The 17,341-nt window shown below is 40.7% G+C and overlaps 1 protein-coding gene across 4 annotated transcripts in view; it reads right to left on the bottom strand.

Annotated features, from left to right (window-relative positions):
- LOC138962288 (anoctamin-4-like) overlaps positions 1-17,341 on the bottom strand; it is an 83,048-nt gene that overhangs the window by 14,318 nt on the left and 51,389 nt on the right. For 3 of the 4 annotated variants that reach the window (XM_070334042.1, XM_070334039.1, XM_070334043.1), the window contains 8 exons: positions 17,009-17,050; positions 11,522-11,596; positions 9,983-10,147; positions 8,578-8,614; positions 8,015-8,126; positions 7,662-7,719; positions 6,810-6,907; positions 3,127-3,269 (listed from right to left, as the gene is read on the bottom strand). In XM_070334042.1, the coding sequence (XP_070190143.1) occupies positions 3,127-3,269; positions 6,810-6,907; positions 7,662-7,719; positions 8,015-8,126; positions 8,578-8,614; positions 9,983-10,147; positions 11,522-11,596; positions 17,009-17,050 (730 nt within the window). The remainder of the gene's footprint in view (positions 1-3,126; positions 3,270-6,809; positions 6,908-7,661; positions 7,720-8,014; positions 8,127-8,577; positions 8,615-9,982; positions 10,148-11,521; positions 11,597-17,008; positions 17,051-17,341) is intronic. The other variant, XM_070334040.1, reaches the window with a different exon arrangement.

Genomic DNA, 17,341 nt, shown 5'->3' on the forward strand with positions numbered 1-17,341 from the left:
TTTGTGATTTCTCTCCATTTGTATATATGTTTTTGGTTCCGCATTTTGGAACGAAAGCTCTTGACAGAGGCAAGCGCTTAATGAATCGGTTTGTTTAGTCCTTCCCGCGTGCGGATGCCTGTGCTTATGATTAAGACGACTGAAGATGTTTTTCTTTTGTATTTTGTAGGTTGCGACTACAGTCTTTCATACTGAGTTGCGGGTTATGTAAAGGTGTAAGAATAATGTTGACACGATATGTTGACAGTGACGGACTGACGAAATATGATGTTACATTTGTTGAAAGAACACGTGTGATTTTTAGATTGAGACTCATAGAGAGTGCGTTTCGAACAGCTACGTTTTGGATAATGCCAAAAGGATTCTGTAACGTGTCGGATTTTTGTATTTTGAACCACGTATGAGAGTGCGTTTTGAACAGCTACGTTTTGGATAATGCCAAAAGGATTCTGTAATGTCTCGGATTTTGTTTTTGAACCACGTATGTATTCGATGATTTTTGTTGATTTTTTTTATGTCGACTTTTGTAAAGACTAAGATGTCTTCGAGGGGGGAATGTGAATGCCCCTGCTAAGGAGCCTTCTGTGTATTTAGATTCTTTTTGTTTTGCTTGTGTTTTTTAGTCATGCTTTTAGCTTGACTCGCATGCGACTTTCCGTGGTGGTGGCTTTCCCTTTTTGTTCTTTCACTTTCATTATCTTATTTCACTTTTGTCCCTATTTGTTCCCATTTTGCAGCCACCTCTGTAGGTTCGCGTGCGGGTCTAGCTCGCTCTTTATCCTCTAGTTTTCTTTTTTAAGTATGAGCGTCCTGGTACGAACTTTGTTTTGTTTTAATGACGTTAAATATTGTAACGAACTAATTTATAAACAAGGTAGTGTGGCCGGCGTGTTTCTGATATTAATTTCATGTGCCTGTATGGCTCACGCTGGACAGCCTATGGAGTTTTTCCCCGGAGAGCACGGGACGCATGTTTTGCAACAGTAATATTGTAGTAACGCGCAGTAATTTTTAGTTCACCTCTGTGGTGGATAGCCTGTATTCGTCGTCACTTACTGGGAAGCCGTTCACGGAACAAGATGTTTTAGGATAGATAGATTTTTTTGCTCTGTTCCGGGGCCCAGTGTTTTCTGCCAGCCTCCAGTTTTGTTTTAAGTTATTTTGTAGTTCAGGTTCAGTTGCTCGCCTTGAGTCTGTTTTAGATTATTGATGCTGTCAAAGGCGAGTATCCATTTCTGACTATGTTTCTTTTATTTACCGAATTCGTGTAATTTTCGTTTTGAATCTTTGTTTGTTATGACTTTCTGTCCGTTTCTTTGTCTTCTGTCCGTTTCTGTGTCTTCTGTCCGTTTCTTTGTCTTCTGTCCGTTTCTGTGTCTTCTGTCCGTTTCTGTGTCTTCTGTCCGTTTCTTTGTCTTCTGTCCGTTTCTGTGTCTTCTGTCCGTTTCTGTGTCTTCTGTCCGTTTCTTTGTCTTCTGTCCGTTTCTGTGTCTTCTTTCCGTCTCTGTGTCTTCTGTCCGTTTCTTTGTCTTCTTTCCGTCTCTGTGTCTTCTGTCCGTTTCTTTGTCTTCTTTCCGTTTCTGTGTCCTACGTTTATTCTATGTAGGGTTTTTCTAACATATTTTTGTCTTGATGATTTTTTATTGATTTGCCGCCATCTTGTTTCGGCCGCCATTTTGTCGTCCATCTTTGATGTTTATGTTTTTAGGACACCTTTGATGTTTATGTTTTTAGGACACCTTTGATGTTTATGTTTTTAGGACACCTTTGATGTTTAGTTTGATGTTTCGAATTCTAAGTTTAGTTTTTTCTTTTCTATCAGTTTCCACCGCTCCGCGCTTCTCGCTCACCGCTCCGCGCTTCTCGCTCACCGCTCCGCGCTTCTCGCTCCATGCTCCACGCTTCACACTCTACTGTTCTGCACTCTCACTAAGCTAGTTCTTTCTACTTCACATTTTAGCTTTAATTCGCTTTCTAAACTTAGATTAGTTTTTCCGCCACGCTCCTATATAGGTTACTTAGCCTCTCCATAGATTTATGTTTAGCCTTTTATATATTGATATTATGAGCTGATTCCGAATTACTATGACATCGACATATTCACAATAAACTTTAATTAATGTTCCAATTCTAGTGTTCGTTTTGTTTTGTGAGCGCGTCGGTTCTTTATAGCACCAAAATTACATCCTCCAGAATTTATATAAGCCATCACAAAATCTTACAGCTACTCAAGGGCAAGCACACTGTTTTCGCAGGTTTGCTTTTGGGGTATTTTTGTGTTTCTATAACCCACTGAATTCTGAAAAGGATAACAAAACTATTTTCGAGCATGTCTGGTCTTCTGCTTGTGTGTACACACTAAGGGGGATAAAGCACTACCACGTCGGCACATAATTTGACCTGGGAGAACCAGCAAGTCTCCACCCTTAACCCACCCAGTGCAGCATTGATTCAAACCCAGCACGTTCAAACTTGAAGGCTGATGTCCCCACCACTAGGCAATTTATTGTACCCACCATTCGTTGCGAAATAAAGCGAGTGGTACTATGGTACTGGAAGAACCGAAGAGTCTCCACCCTTAATCCACAAGGTGCAGCCAGGATTCAAACCCAGGACGTTCAAGCTTGAAGGCTGATGCCCTCACCACTAGCCTATTCATTGAACCCACCTTTCGTTGCAACATAAAGTGAGCGGCACTATGGTACTGGAAGAACCAAAGAGTCTCCACCCTTAATCCACCAAGGTGCAGCCAGGATTCAAACACAGCTCATTCAAGCTTGAAGGCTGATGTCCTCGCCACTGGGCTATTTCTATTGCACCCGACGTCAATCGTTGCGAAATAAAGCGAATGGCAATATGGTACTGGAAGAACCAAAAAGTCTCCACCCTTAATCCACCTGGTGCAGCCGGGATTCGAACCCAGCACGTTCAAGCTTGAAGGCTGATGTCATCACCACTAGGCTTGCCAAATACAGTGAGTGGCACTATGGAATTGGAAGAACTGAAAAATCTCCCCCCTTAATCCACCAGCTGCAGCCGGGATTCAAACCCAGCACATTCAAACTTGAAGGCTGGTGTCTTCACCACTAGGTTTGGAATTACAGTGAGTGGCATTATGATACTGACCCATTTCAAGGTACTCGTCAAAGAGCCCCAGGTCTGGCATGCTGGCCATGGCGTAGTCCCTCTCCCACACGGCCAGTTCCTTCTTCTCTTTTGCCTTCTCCTCTGCCTTCACTTGACGCGACTTGAACCAGTTCATGATCTTCCTGCATAGACAGATACAACACAGGTAGGGGTATACAGTGGAACCCTCCTTTTAAGACCCCCCAAATTAAGACTTCCCCCTTTTTAAGACCTTGCTTTTTCAGATTTGTTGTTCCTTTACCTCCATTTTAAGACTCACTCCTTATAAGACCTTGGTTTTTCAGATTTGTTGTTCATTTACCTCCATTTTAAGACTCCCTCCTGATAAGACCTTGGTTTTTATACTGAACTCCAAAAGAAACGCAAGTTAAGAGTTATTTAAGGTTTTGTTAAAATTCATGCACTAAAGGTGGGTTTCAGGTGAACATTCTGCACAAGCATGAGTTAGCATAGTGTCCTGCACGTAGCCTGTGAAAATCACGTGTGCAGCGCCCAGAGTGCGCTCTCTGCAGCGTGCTGAAGTTTTTCGCTCGCGCAGCCCACACAAAAGCTTCCAGACCTGATTTTTTTCGTTAACAGTACTCAGCTCACACAAGGAACAAAAACCTGTCTCCGTCCACTGTCTGAAATCAGCCATTTGTACAGTAGAAGCATGCCAAGACTGAGCGCCATTGACCGGGAGAGAGCAATCGGGCTATTGCAAGCTGGAAATCGCCCAGCTGCCATTGCAAATGTCATGGGCGTAGCAACCTCGACCATCTGTCGTCTGTGGACCCGATTCCAAGCCAGCGGCAGCACCCGGGATGGCGCTAGAAGCGGACGACCTCGTGTGACTACAGTAAAACCTGTCAAATAAGGACACCCTTGGGACCAGACAAAAGTGTCCTTATTCTGCAGGTGTCCTTATTAGACAGGTGCAAGTAAACGCGACAAAGTCAAGTTGAGAGAGAGAGAGAGAGAGAGAGAGAGAGAGAGTACTGCACATGTACATGTACATGTATATTTATAAGAAAAACGGAAGCTGTTTAGATTAAATAGAGAAACATTTAATATTGACTGTTGTAAAACAAGTTTAAAAACTTGTGATAATGCATGTTTCAGCTACTAGGTACTGCCCTGCCTTTGATCTGGCCGCACTCACAGATTTCCACTCTGTTAAACTCGGTCACTGACCGGTCACTGACCCCGATGCAGGAAGTGTTTCCTCTCTCAGATATGACAGGGGAACCATCTCTCATGGCAAAAACTGGGTCATTGACCCCTGGGAAGAAGGTCGTGTCTTTTAACAAGGCCACCCAGCTATCACAATGCCTTTGATCTGGCCGCACACACTTATTATGGACCCAAAATACGTGTCCGCGTCCGTAATGCCGAGGTGGCCGTAACGTACAGGTGTTTTACAGTGTAAAGCAGTCCGTGCCGAGACTGACTGTCCGTATTCTGCGAGTGTCCGCTAAGTCCAGTGACCGTATTTGACAGTTTTCACTGTACTGCTCGCCAGGACCGGGTCATCTACCGTCAGCACCTGCGCCAACCGTTCCTCCCGGCTACAGAAACCTCCAGGAACACCGTCAACCGCCTGGTGCGCTCCAGGAGAGACAGATGTCAGGCCCTTGTCAACGCTAATGGGGGACACACGCGTTACTGCGCCTGGCGATGAGAACTTTCTTTCGGTAACGTTTTTGGCTCACGTAAGTGTAGCCTATGCGATGATAAACTTTGTCTGTCTGTGCGTGCGTGCGTGCGTGCGTGCGTGCGTATGTATGTATGTGTGTATGTCTGTGGTAGAAACTTTAACATTTCCGAGTCTATGGATTACGTCAGTCTCGGTCAAAAGTGTTCGACGTGTGTGATAGAAACTATTTGAAGACGTCACAGTATGACGTAAGAGGGTTAGACGTCACGCAAAGGAATTACTGAAAGTCTCGGTCATTGTTATTGTGAGCGGGCCGAGACTTCTTGGCAGATCCAGGGTCTCGCTTTCTTGCATAGTTTCACCTATGCTTACTGTGTGTGTGTGTGTGTGTGTGTGTGTGTGTGTGTGTGTGTGTGTGTGTGTGTGTGTGTGTGTGTGTGTGTGTGTGTGTGTGTGTGTTTGTGTGACGGAGTGATTGAGTTTGTGTTACTGTTTGTCGATTTCTTACGTGAGCCTTGAAGGCTTCGCCTCTTGTTTTGTTAGTGACAATCAAAGAACATTGCCCCAAGATGCTTTGTACCAATTTTCGTGAATTTCGCGTTCGATTATATCTCATCAAAATGAAATGCCAAAGAATGAGATTAAATTTCTTAATCTTGCGTTTCTTTTGGAGTTCAGTATACATTTAGTCAAGTATTGACTAAATGTTTTAACATAGAGGGGGAATCGAGACGAGGGTCGTGGTGTATGTGTGTCTGTGTGTGTGTGTGCGTGTAGAGCGATTCAGACTAAACTACTGGACCGATCTTTATGAAATTTGACATGAGAGTTCCTGGGTATGATATCCCCGGACATTTTTTTCTTTTTTTCGATAAATGTCTTTGATGACGTCATATCCGGCTTTTTGTAAAAGTTGAGGCGGCACTGTCACACCCTCATTTTTCAATCAAATTGATTGAAATTTTGGCCAAGCAATCTTCGACGAAGGCCGGACTTCGGTATTGCATTTCAGCTTGGTGGCTTAAAAATTAATTCATGACTTTGGTCATTAAAAATCTGAAAACGATCCAAATTTATGTTCATCTTATTCTCCATCATTTTCTGATTCCAAAAACATATAAATATGTCATATTTGGATTAAAAACAAGCTCTGAAAATTAAAAATATAAAAATTATGATCAAAATTAAATTTTCCAAATCAATTTAAAAACACTTTCATCTTATTCCTTGTCGGTTCCTGATTCCAAAAACATATAGATATGATATGTTTGGATTAAAAACACGCTCAGAAAGTTAAAACGAAGAGAGGTACAGAAAAGCCTGCTATCCTTCTCAGCGCAACTACTACCCCGCTCTTCTTGTCAATTTCACTGCCTTTGCCACGAGCAGTGGACTGACGATGCTACGAGTATACGGTCTTGCTGAAAAATTGCATTGCGTTCTGTTTCATTCTGTGAGTTCGACAGCTTGACTAAATGTTGTATTTTCGCCTTACGCAACTTGTTCAGATTTGTTGTTCCTTCACCTCCATTTTAAGACTCACTCCTTTAAGACCCGATTTTCTCCAATTTGTGGAGGTCTGAAAAAGGGGGTTCACTGTACTAGTTAATGTTCCATACTTTCGTCATACACATTGAGAACTGGATCAGTGCATAAGCTGCTGCCTGTTTCTATAAAAGCATCACTAAATAAACGATACTTGAGATTACCTCTGTCAGGTTGTTTTTTTTGGGTTGCGGAAGAATTGAAACCCTTACAAAAAGCGAGGCAAACATCCCCACTGATCAGATGAGTCCCGCGATCAAGGGCGTCACAGTGAAACAAGAAAAGCAAACGCTTTATATGACACCCCTTCGTCATGGACTCCCTTACTCAGATTGTTCAGGTCTTAAAAGGAGGGTTACACTGTATGTGATTCAAAAGTATTTCCTTACTTCCACAGCGCAAACGATGAGGATTAAAAGACTCCCACAGCAAAACTTGATAAATACGTTTCTTGATCGACACACACACACAAAATCCTTACGGGAAGAAGAGCTCCTTGCAGTTGTTGAAGGCCTGCTTGCCCACCATGATGATCATCAGCTGAATCAGCAGCTCTATCAGGCAGCCCGAGGGGTCACACTGCACCACAAAACATTCCCGCATGCAGTTAAACAAAGCAATTCAGTCTAGAGACAAAGTGTTGCTGTCTGGCATCTGCCTCGAGAGTCCGACAAAAATGTCCCTCTTTCTTGTTGGTGCGATGCCCGCAGAACCCCTCCGTACGGTGGTGCTCTCAGACACCTCGTACGTAGGCTGAATTGTTTAAATGATTATTTTTAATAGAGGGGTCACACTGCAGCACAAAACATTCCATGCAGTTACACTTTTTTTTATATGATTATTTTTGTCACTATGTTAGGATTTGCGTCATATAAATACCTTTATTATCATTATCATTATCATTATTATTAATTCTGAAGGCCACGTAAACAGCTCATTCACAATGAAAGCCATCTAAACCCATAGTTGACCGGCGGGTCGAATGCCCAGTGTGGCTTTTCGCGAAAAATGTTCAGGCCAACAGTTCTCTGCTCAGAGGCTATAGAAACAGTTTAGGTGAGCACTATGGTCGAGAACTGTCAGATACATCTGCCTGCACAATATATTTGGCCTTCTGTTAAAAGTCAAAGATAGTTCAGAAATGGTTCGAGTGATGTTTGACCATTGCCAAAGTGGTTTGAAAATCCCCATTAAGAATCTGGACAAATCTGTGTTGCTTCACACAATCGCTTACACAAGACACAATGTAGAGTCAGGAAGGGGATTTTCAGGGCTTTGGCTTGAGGGCACAGGGGAGACAATAAAAGCACCTTCACACAGGCAACAGATTTACCTCCTCTTGTCTGGCATTGTTGATGTTACGGTTATACTCCCCAGGGCGACCAATCAGCCTGAAAAATAGGCCGTCCAAGGCATTAAAACAACCGTTGTTTTTTTCTCAACCATATATCATAGAAAATCTTAATGTACCCAGGAGACATTTATCTTGCGAATCACTGCTTCCATCGATTTAAGCAGAAATTGTAACATCCTGTCTGTGCAGTTCGAGCTCCCAATTTAACCCACCAACCCAAAATCAACACCTGCCAAGAAAATAACAAAATAAAAATCACTAGATGTTTTACAGGTTTGCATACGCTATTATCTAAATCATCTTTAGCCAGCTAGGTGCAGGAAGGAACTCACTTTCCTTTGAAGAAGGCAATGTAGAAGAGCGAAGAGTAGTGATTGACGAACTGGAACAGGAACATTTTCAGTGTGAAGCTGTCTTCCCATTCTGTCTCTGTTCTGTGAGTCTCTGAAATGTGAACAAAACTCATCATAAGTTTTAGTGATAAAAACTCCCCCGAAAGCGGCGTATGGCTGCCTGAATGGCGCGGTAAAAACGTCCATACACATAAAATTGCGTGGGAGTTTCAACCCGTGAACAGAGAAGATTAGAAAGTGATGAAAACTGCCATGGCTAGCAAAGTTTCTGATTAACACAACTTTCCTGATTCTTGGTGAGGACACTGAAGTCTTTCAGTCCTGAGAAGGTAAAAATAAGAGCTGCGCCCCTTAAAAAAAACAAGGCAAAAATATTTACACAATTAAAATCATCAAAGTGAACACATTTTTCACTATTGATCATTGTATGTAGTATCCACTCAATATTACATATTTAAGTTTTCAAAAAACAAAAACCCAACACACCCACACACACACTCACACATACACAAACTGGCAAATTTACTGAAAGTTTTACTCACCAAAATTGGTGAGAGCTAGTGCAATCACCAGGTAAATCTGAAGAAAACAAAAGGCATTCAATTATCCTAAAGTAAAAACAAGTCGCGTAAGGCGAAATAACAACATTTAGTCAAGCTGTCGAACTCACAGAACGAAACTGAACGCACTGCATTTTTTCACCAAGACCGCATACTCGTAGTTTCGTCAGTCCACCGCTCGTGGCAAAGGCAGTGAAATCGACAAGCCAGAATAGTGCGGTAATGGTCGCGCTGAGTAGGATAACACGCGTTTCTGTATCTCTATTCTTTTTAGCGTACTGAGTTTGTTTTTAATCCAAACATATCATATCTATATGTTTTTGGAATCAGGGACCGACAAGGAATAAGATGAAATTGTTTCTAAATCGATTTCGGACAATTAATTTTTATCATATTTTTCATATTTTTAATTTTCAGAGCTTGTTTGTAATCCAAATATAACATATGTATATGTTTTTGGAATCAGAAAATGACAAACAATAAGATGAAATTGTTTTTGGATTGTTCAGAAAAAAAATGTTTTTAATGACAAGTTTCCGATTTTTAATGACCAAATTCATTAATTATTTTTTAAGCCACCAAGCTGAAATGCAATACCAAAGTCCGGCCTTCGTCGAAGATTGCTTTGCCAAAAGTTCAATCAATTTGATTGAAAAATGAGGGTGTGACAGTGCTGCCTCAACTTTTACAAAAAGCCGGATATGACGTCATCAAAGGTATTTATCGAAAAAATTAAAAAAACGTCCGGGGATATCATTTCCAGGAATTCTCATGTCAAATTTCATAAAGATCGGCCCAGTAGTTTAGTCTGGCGGGGATATAGCTCAGTTGGTAGCGCGCTGGATTTGTATTCAGTTGGCCGCTGTCAGCGTGAGTTCGATCCCAGGTTCGGCGGAAATTTATTTCACAGAGTCAACTTTGTGTGCAGACTCTCTTCGGTGTCCGAACCTCCCCCCGTGTACACTACATTGGGTGTGCACGTTAAAGATCCCACGATTGACAAAAGGGTCTTTCCTGGCAAAATTGCTTAGGCACAGTTAATAATTGTCTACCTATACCCGTGTGACTTGGAATAATAGGCCGTGAAAGGTAAATATGCACCGAAATGGCTGCAATCTACTGGCCGTATAAAATTTCATCTCACACGGCATCACTGCAGAGCGCCTAGAACTGTACCCACGGAATATGCGCGATATAAGACTCCTTGATTGATTGATTGATTGATTGAATCGCTCTACACATGACAGCTCTCTTTCTCAAATCACACCCTGCCGAGGATTCCCGCCCCCCCCCCCCCCCCCCCCCCTCTTCCTCCACTCACCCTGCCCAGATTGATGATGCAGATCAAATTGATAATCACACACACAAACACACACATTCAACTCACCTTGCCCAGGATGATGATGCAGATCAAGTTGATGACGGCGCCGGTGATGGAGGTGATGGTGGATGACCACTGGCTGATCTGGGACTGGTCCACCGCAAAAAGCAAAATCGACACCGTCATTCGGTACACGATCACGCCAAACACAGCCGCAATGACCATGCACAGCTGCAACAATGACCGACACACTGTTAGGGCAGCTTGTCCAGCAGCTTGACCTAACTAATATCAGGAAAGGGACTGTGGTAGAAAGAAAAATGCTCACGAAGGTGTGCCCCTCCCCTTTATCACTTCCTGATAGGCACACTGAAACTAAGAAAGTTATATAGACCAGACGGCCTAACACCGTGCATTACTAAGACTCCTGATTCAAAAATGGGTTATTTTAATACGAATTTAAGAGATTGACAGAAAACATATATTTATGCGGTTCCACGTATAAATCCCGTCCCTGTAGCAGTATTTTGTCTGTGGAGAGTTAAAAGTGAACTGACACAGCTTTGAAAAAATGTTATTAAAGATATGGAAGTCTATTCGTTTTTTGATTTAAACATAATTATATTTTCAAACACTTAGCTTTGAAGTAATGCAACAATTTGGGCTGAGAACGTTCCTTGAGAATAGATGAAATAAGGGTTTATAGTTTGTGCTTCCACTTTGAAACTTACACTCTTTTTCAAATAATTGAAGTTTTGAAGTAACATTCGTAACAAAGGGGTAAAAACATGCTTGAAAATGGCATCCTGGACTGGGTGGCCGAGTGGTAACGCACTTGCGCTCGGAAGCGAGAGGTTGCGAGTTCGACCCTGGGTCAGGGCGTTAGCAATTTTCTCCCCCCTTTCTTAACCTAGGTGGTGGGTTCAAGTGCTAGTCTTTCGGATGAGACGAAAAACCGAGGTCCCTTCGTGTACACTACATTGGGGTGTGCACGTTAAAGATCCCACGATTGACAAAAGGGTCTTTCCTGGCAAAATTGTATAGGCATAGATAAAAATGTCCACCAAAATACCCGTGTGACTTGGAATAATAGGCCGTGAAAAGTAGGATATATGCGCCGAAATGGCTGCGATCTGCTGGCCGATGTGAATGCGTAATGTATTGTGTAAAAAAAATTCCATCTCACACGGCATAAATAAATCCCTGCGCCTTGAATATGTGCGCGATATAAATTGCATAAAATAAAAATTAAAAATAAAAAAATAAATCCCTGCGCTTAGAACTGTACCCACGGAATACGCGAGATATAAGCCTCATATTGATATTGATTGATCCTGTCATCCTTGAAAAAACTCTCATCTGCTGTTCAACACACTGATCTTCCACCTTGCTGCTCCTCTAACAATGGTTTTTTTAATTATATTATTTCTTCTTCTCTGTTCATGGGCTGAAACTCCCATGTTCACTCATATTTTTGCACGAGTGGATTTTCACGTATGACCGTTTTTACCCCGCCATTCTGGCAGCATACGCCGATTTCGGGGAATTTTATTTAATATCTAAATTTTTATATTTTGAAACAATTTGTTTCTTTGCTGGACTTACCATGAAGACGACAACCCAGACAGAGGAGAGGTAGCGACATCCTCTGCTGGCCAAACTCAGGTACGGCTCCTCGGTCTGCAAAACCAACCACCACATTCATGTTATTTTTTAAGACGCCATTTCGCCTGCAACAACTTTAGAGGCAAAATTAATGACAGCCATACAGAGCCATAGTCATCACCAGCTTGTTTTCATCTTTTCTTTGCTATATAACTGTTAGGAAAGCAAGAAAGAAAAATCAGGGGTTGGGTGATCGATACAATACTGCCACTCAAAACTAGTAAGATTATTCTGCTCATAACTTAATATACCCATTTGGGACCAATCTGTTATATACTGCAGCAATAATGTACATGGAGTATAAACAAGCAGGTATACACACTCTGATCATCAATACCCTCATTACTGTACAGCTACTGTCATGAAAAAAACACCTGTACATAAGATAACGAGATTGCATTTTACCTTTCTTCTGAACATTTTTCAAATATTTGTTTTATCCTTCTCTGCTATTTCATGTTAAATAATACAAGCTGCTTGATTAGCACATCAAATTTGTGGGTCTTACAAGGGGGGTTCCACTGTATATAATAGGCATGAAGTTAAAAGTAATTCAGCGACAATCACAGCTGAAAGTCAGCACTCTCTTTTTGGTTTCAACTGATATAATTCTCTGATCATCACATTTTCATTTTCAGTAGAATGAGGAGTGCTTGTGAAAGTAAGTTCCAATATTTTCTGGACATGCAACCAGAAGGCGCTTCAATACACATTAAGGCACAACCCCCACTTTCTGTTACTCAAAAATGAAAAAGAAATCCACAGCTTAGGCGCTTCTCTTGTATTAGGCACAAGAAAAAAAAGCAGTACAGAGTAGACATATTTGTACCCTGATTATCATGGAAATGTGCGTCAAGATCAAGGACACTGGGTACAGTCAAGTGTGCTTTTATTAAAACGTTGGTATGTTAATACCAGCTGATGCCCTCGTAAATAAAACGACACCAGCCTTGTGACCCGATATTTTCAGACGTACGGAAAATATGGTAGTTGGTACGGCCTCTTCATTAACTAGATTTGTAGTTGTGAATCTCGTGAACGTCAAGGAATCTCAGTTTATTAACAACAAAAACCGAAACCATACAAAACTTGACACATATACTTCACATTTTCTGACTAAAATGTATATAGGCAGTTATTCCCCTTCCACTGAGATAGCCTTTACTGAAAAAAAGACAAAATGGTTCTCTGCACAGTGATTTTGCTTATAAGCCTTTATAATTATATTTAGGTCAAACCCCTTTTCTTGAAGTTGGACTGAACTGTTTGAAACCTGACCTGAGAGCGCTTTACAAACCTTAAAACATGGACTTGAAAAGTATTTATTTAATCCAAGGGATCCAATTTAAAAAGTCAATCGGCACACTCCTAAAAACAGCAGTACAGAATGAAGCCCATTAGGCTTAGGAATGCAAGTTAAGAAGTCCTCATCAAAAACACCAAAGCCATTCACTAACAACTGTCACGACAAAATGCTTCACAAACACGCACAAAGGCAAAGCGCAAGCCAAAGCTGATATCATTGAGGCGCTCTTGATGCTTTTAGGTATGAAATGGTAGAGAGAAATTAACTGTCGTTTAGCAGATTAAGCATACAATCAAACCTCATACTCTTAATTTCAATTGCCAACTCGCCCCACTTATATCCTCCACCCCCCCCCCCCCCCCACCAGCCCTTTCTACTGTTTTGAAGATTTTTTTCAAGTTATCTTAGTACCTGTTATATGAACAAAAGAAACAGCTAGCAAAAGAAAGTTGTGAGAAAAAGCTTTCTGACTTCTTCTTGGGTTAAATATAAGGCTAATTATCATGGTTGAGAGTGCCTGCTGCGGTAGTGTAGCGTTTTCATGATAAAATGACTGCCTCAGCACAACATATTTATAGTAAAATTGCACCCACATACACCACCAGTATTTGCAACATAATTGCACCAGCGAATAAAACTGCAACAGCACAATCAATAAAACCGCACCAAGACTTAAATGTACTATTGGATAAAACACTACGGACAAGAAAAAAACTGTACAAGAGAATAATACAGACCGCTTCAGTGTAAGTGTCACAGACACGTTGTTAAAGGTACGATACCTAATTCAAGTAACTGATGTATCAGTGTCACAACTGTACTGTACTTTTGGGTACTTTGGAACACTTCCAAAGACAAGACATAAATTGTAACACCTAAACTATTTACATCATAAAGTTGATTTGTTGCTGATAATGCACTGATAACTTTCTCAGACGAAGCAATGACTAAACTTCACTGATGCAGACCATTTGAATTGTGCATACCCATGGCTCCACTAGCTGGAATATGCATAATCTCCTTGCAGTACGTAGCGTCAGACAGAGAGAGAGAGAGAGAGAGAGAGAGAGAGAGAGAGAGAGAGAGAGAGAGAGAGAGAGAGAGAGAGAGAGAGAGAGAGAGAGAGAGAATAAATGAATGGTGGGTAGGCTTGGGGCAAGTAGTAGTGGTAAAACAGTCCACTGCAAGGCAAAGAGAGAGAGAGAGAATAAATGAATGGTGGGTAGGCTTGGGGCAAGTAGTAGTGGTAAAACAGTCCACTGCAAGGCAAAATCAAAATGATTCGACATTTCGTACATTGAAGAGAGACTGAAAAAGCACACTTGCTGAGGGTATCGTGAGGATATCTTGTAGAATTGTACACTCAAAACAAACTAATTTAATTCGTAGTAAAATAATACTTGCGTACACCACAAACACAATACAACAAATAAGCCAAACCAAACACACACAAAACAATGCTCTGATTTAGAGAAAGAAAGACAGAGGGAAAAGTAAAGGAGGAAAGAAATAAACTGAACCAAAATTAGACCAGACATAAAACTATAGATCTCAGAAAAAGTGTTAGCAATACTGTAGATCTTAAAACTTATAGAAGAAAAAAATCAGCTGCTCACGCAATTATGTATACTTCAAAAAATGAATTGATACAATTACAACATGAGAACAAAAGTAGAATATATATCATGCAATCAGTGTGCTAAAATCATGACACAGATAATCCTTTTCCACAACAAATACTTGTTGATAGCCTTCCATTTGAAACTTCAAGGTCATCATTGTGGATTGAGGCCCCACCAAAGCCTAACTGAAGCCCGACAGAGCGAAGCGACATAGGGCTTCAATTTGGCTTTGGGAAGGTGTCAATCCACTAAGATGATGACCAAGAAGTTTCAAATGTAAGACTTTCAATGTTATTGTAATTCAATCTGTCTTCTTCTTCTCGTTCGCTCCTGCGTAAAAGTCAAGGCCAAAATGAACCTGTTCTGTTCACATTTACTCCATCAGTTCAATATTACCTGTACAGTAAGGGTCAAGTCCCAAGAAATGTATTTCCGTATTACTATCCTCTCTCTGCTACTGCTTTATTCTTTTGCAAGCCTTTTTTCTTACATGTATGTGTGTATGATCGATGAAGAGCACATTTACCTTTCCTATTTCTCCCAAAAACTGTGACCGACAAATTCCTCCATCAACTTGCGTCATTCAACCTCATATGTTGGCATGAAACTATCCTTTGGGTGTTTGGCAGATTCTCTCCTGGGCTGTCTTTCTTACAAATTGTCAATGATTCTATGAATTGACAAAGACTTTAGTTGAGCGTGCATGTATAAATGCGCCTCGCCAGCAAGTGTTCATCGAAAATTGAAAATTAACTGGTAATCTGACCAATCACTGATTCTGTTTCATTCTAAATACAACTTGATTGAATGACAATAATCATTTAAGTATTCTGATGATGATAATGATGATGAAAATCATGATGATAATGATGATGATGTTGTTATTGGCAAAAGCTGAAAAGCAGGACGTTAATTCTGCCAGCTACGCAGGGAAAAGCTCAAACAGTTGATTTTTCACCAGGAAACTTACACGACCAGTATTTCCAAACTGTGAGAAAATATAGGTAACAGATTTTTTTTATCAGTGTTAGTAAAAAAGCCTCTACCAGAGATATACAGCCGGGGAAAATTCATGTCACAAAGAAGCTCAGGGGGCGATGGTTTTGCAGGGAAGAAAACTGCAGTAAACAAAGTGTTATAACAAAACAAAAATCATAAAACAAGTCCATAAAAATACACATCATTCAACACTGGAATCCTTGTGCTTCTTCCACAGCATGTTTCAGACTGCCTGTAAAACAACTTCATGCACATAGAGAGAAACACACAGCAGAAAAATTTGCTATTCAACAGGGAGGTGGCTTATGATTATTTACCCACACAAAACTATCTGCAGTGTACTTTCCATAATGTCTTTGATAGACAAGATAGCAGATTTCTTTTGTTTGTCTTTATGTTATGTGTACCATCACTGCAATTTCTCCATGTGAGATAATAAAGTTAATTTGATTTGAACAAAGCGGACTTGTTTGGATACATTAACTGGATTGTTCTTTCCAATGACATGCAAAACTTGTGATGTTTCAGCTTTTCTGATTTGATATTGATTTTAACGCCGGAACCTTGCTTTTGCGAATTTGATTTTGGAGGGTGTCTGTGTTTTAGGTTCCACTATATAGACACTACCTTATGTAAAATGAATCTGCTGAAAATTGTAGGGGAATGGATGGCCTTTTCAGTCATATAACTGATGGAACAATAAACGGCCTTATCACATAGATCTGCACTTAAACACTTAGTTTTTTTTATGACGGGTAGTAACTGGTAGATACTTAAATATTCACCTCCAACTGCATGCACAGCAAGAAGTACTCAGCTTGTAACATTTTAAAAACGAATACGTATCCTTTCCTTCGGCTTGCATTGTGAATGTAACTTCAGCGTACATTGTGAATGTAACTTCAGCATACATTGTGAATGTAACTTCAGCCTATATTATGAATACAAATACGTTTTCTTTCTTTCAGCTTACATTGTGAATGTAACTTCAGGGTACATTGTGAATGTAACTTCAGCGTACATTGTGAATGTAACTTCAGCGTACATTGTGAATGTAACTTCAGCCTATATTGTGAATACAAATACGTTTTCTTTCTTTCAGCTTACATTGTGAATGTAACTTCAGGGTACATTGTGAATCCAAATACATTTCCTTCCCTTCAGGGCATGCAGGGACTAGAGTGCAAGGAGGGGAGGGGGAGTTTCCTTTCAGAAGTCCCCCTAAAATTGTAAATGAAAAATGAGTTGTGAGAACTATTCAACACCCATATCAAACCAAACCATGACTTCTCTGTACTAGAGCAACCGCATGCAAGGACTATCTTTTTAACTTTCACAGTACCTGCCAAAAGTCGCACTCGAACATTACAAGCCAAACCATGTTGAAAGCAACTAACAGGTGGACGTGTGAACCAAAACTCGAGGGAACATAACAAGAACAAAAAATCAACATAAGAGCACATTGGTTACAAACTCCAACCAATATTTTTTCCGGCTTACTATGGTTCCATCATAAGAACGAGTTCTCCTGACTCCAAAGCACTGGAAAAAGTCACAACAGATATAAAAATCAGAGTAAACTTCACTGCAGGTGAAAGTGTGTCAACTGCAAAAGCTGTGCTTGGCTGTACTTGCGGAGTGTACAGACATTCAGTACCACACATAACAGATTTTTTATTAATTCCGCGATGTCAAAGTTTTAAGCATTGATCTGTGAGTTCCTATACTGACTATTCCTAGAAACCACACCCTCAGAAATTACCCCCCTCCCCCCAAAAACTGACTCTCAAATAAAAGACAGAGAACAAGATCCATCAATAAAGAATATGTGTG

This window comes from Littorina saxatilis, linkage group LG3, assembly GCF_037325665.1.
Source record: "Littorina saxatilis isolate snail1 linkage group LG3, US_GU_Lsax_2.0, whole genome shotgun sequence".
Classification (NCBI taxonomy): Eukaryota; Metazoa; Mollusca; class Gastropoda; order Littorinimorpha; family Littorinidae; genus Littorina; species Littorina saxatilis.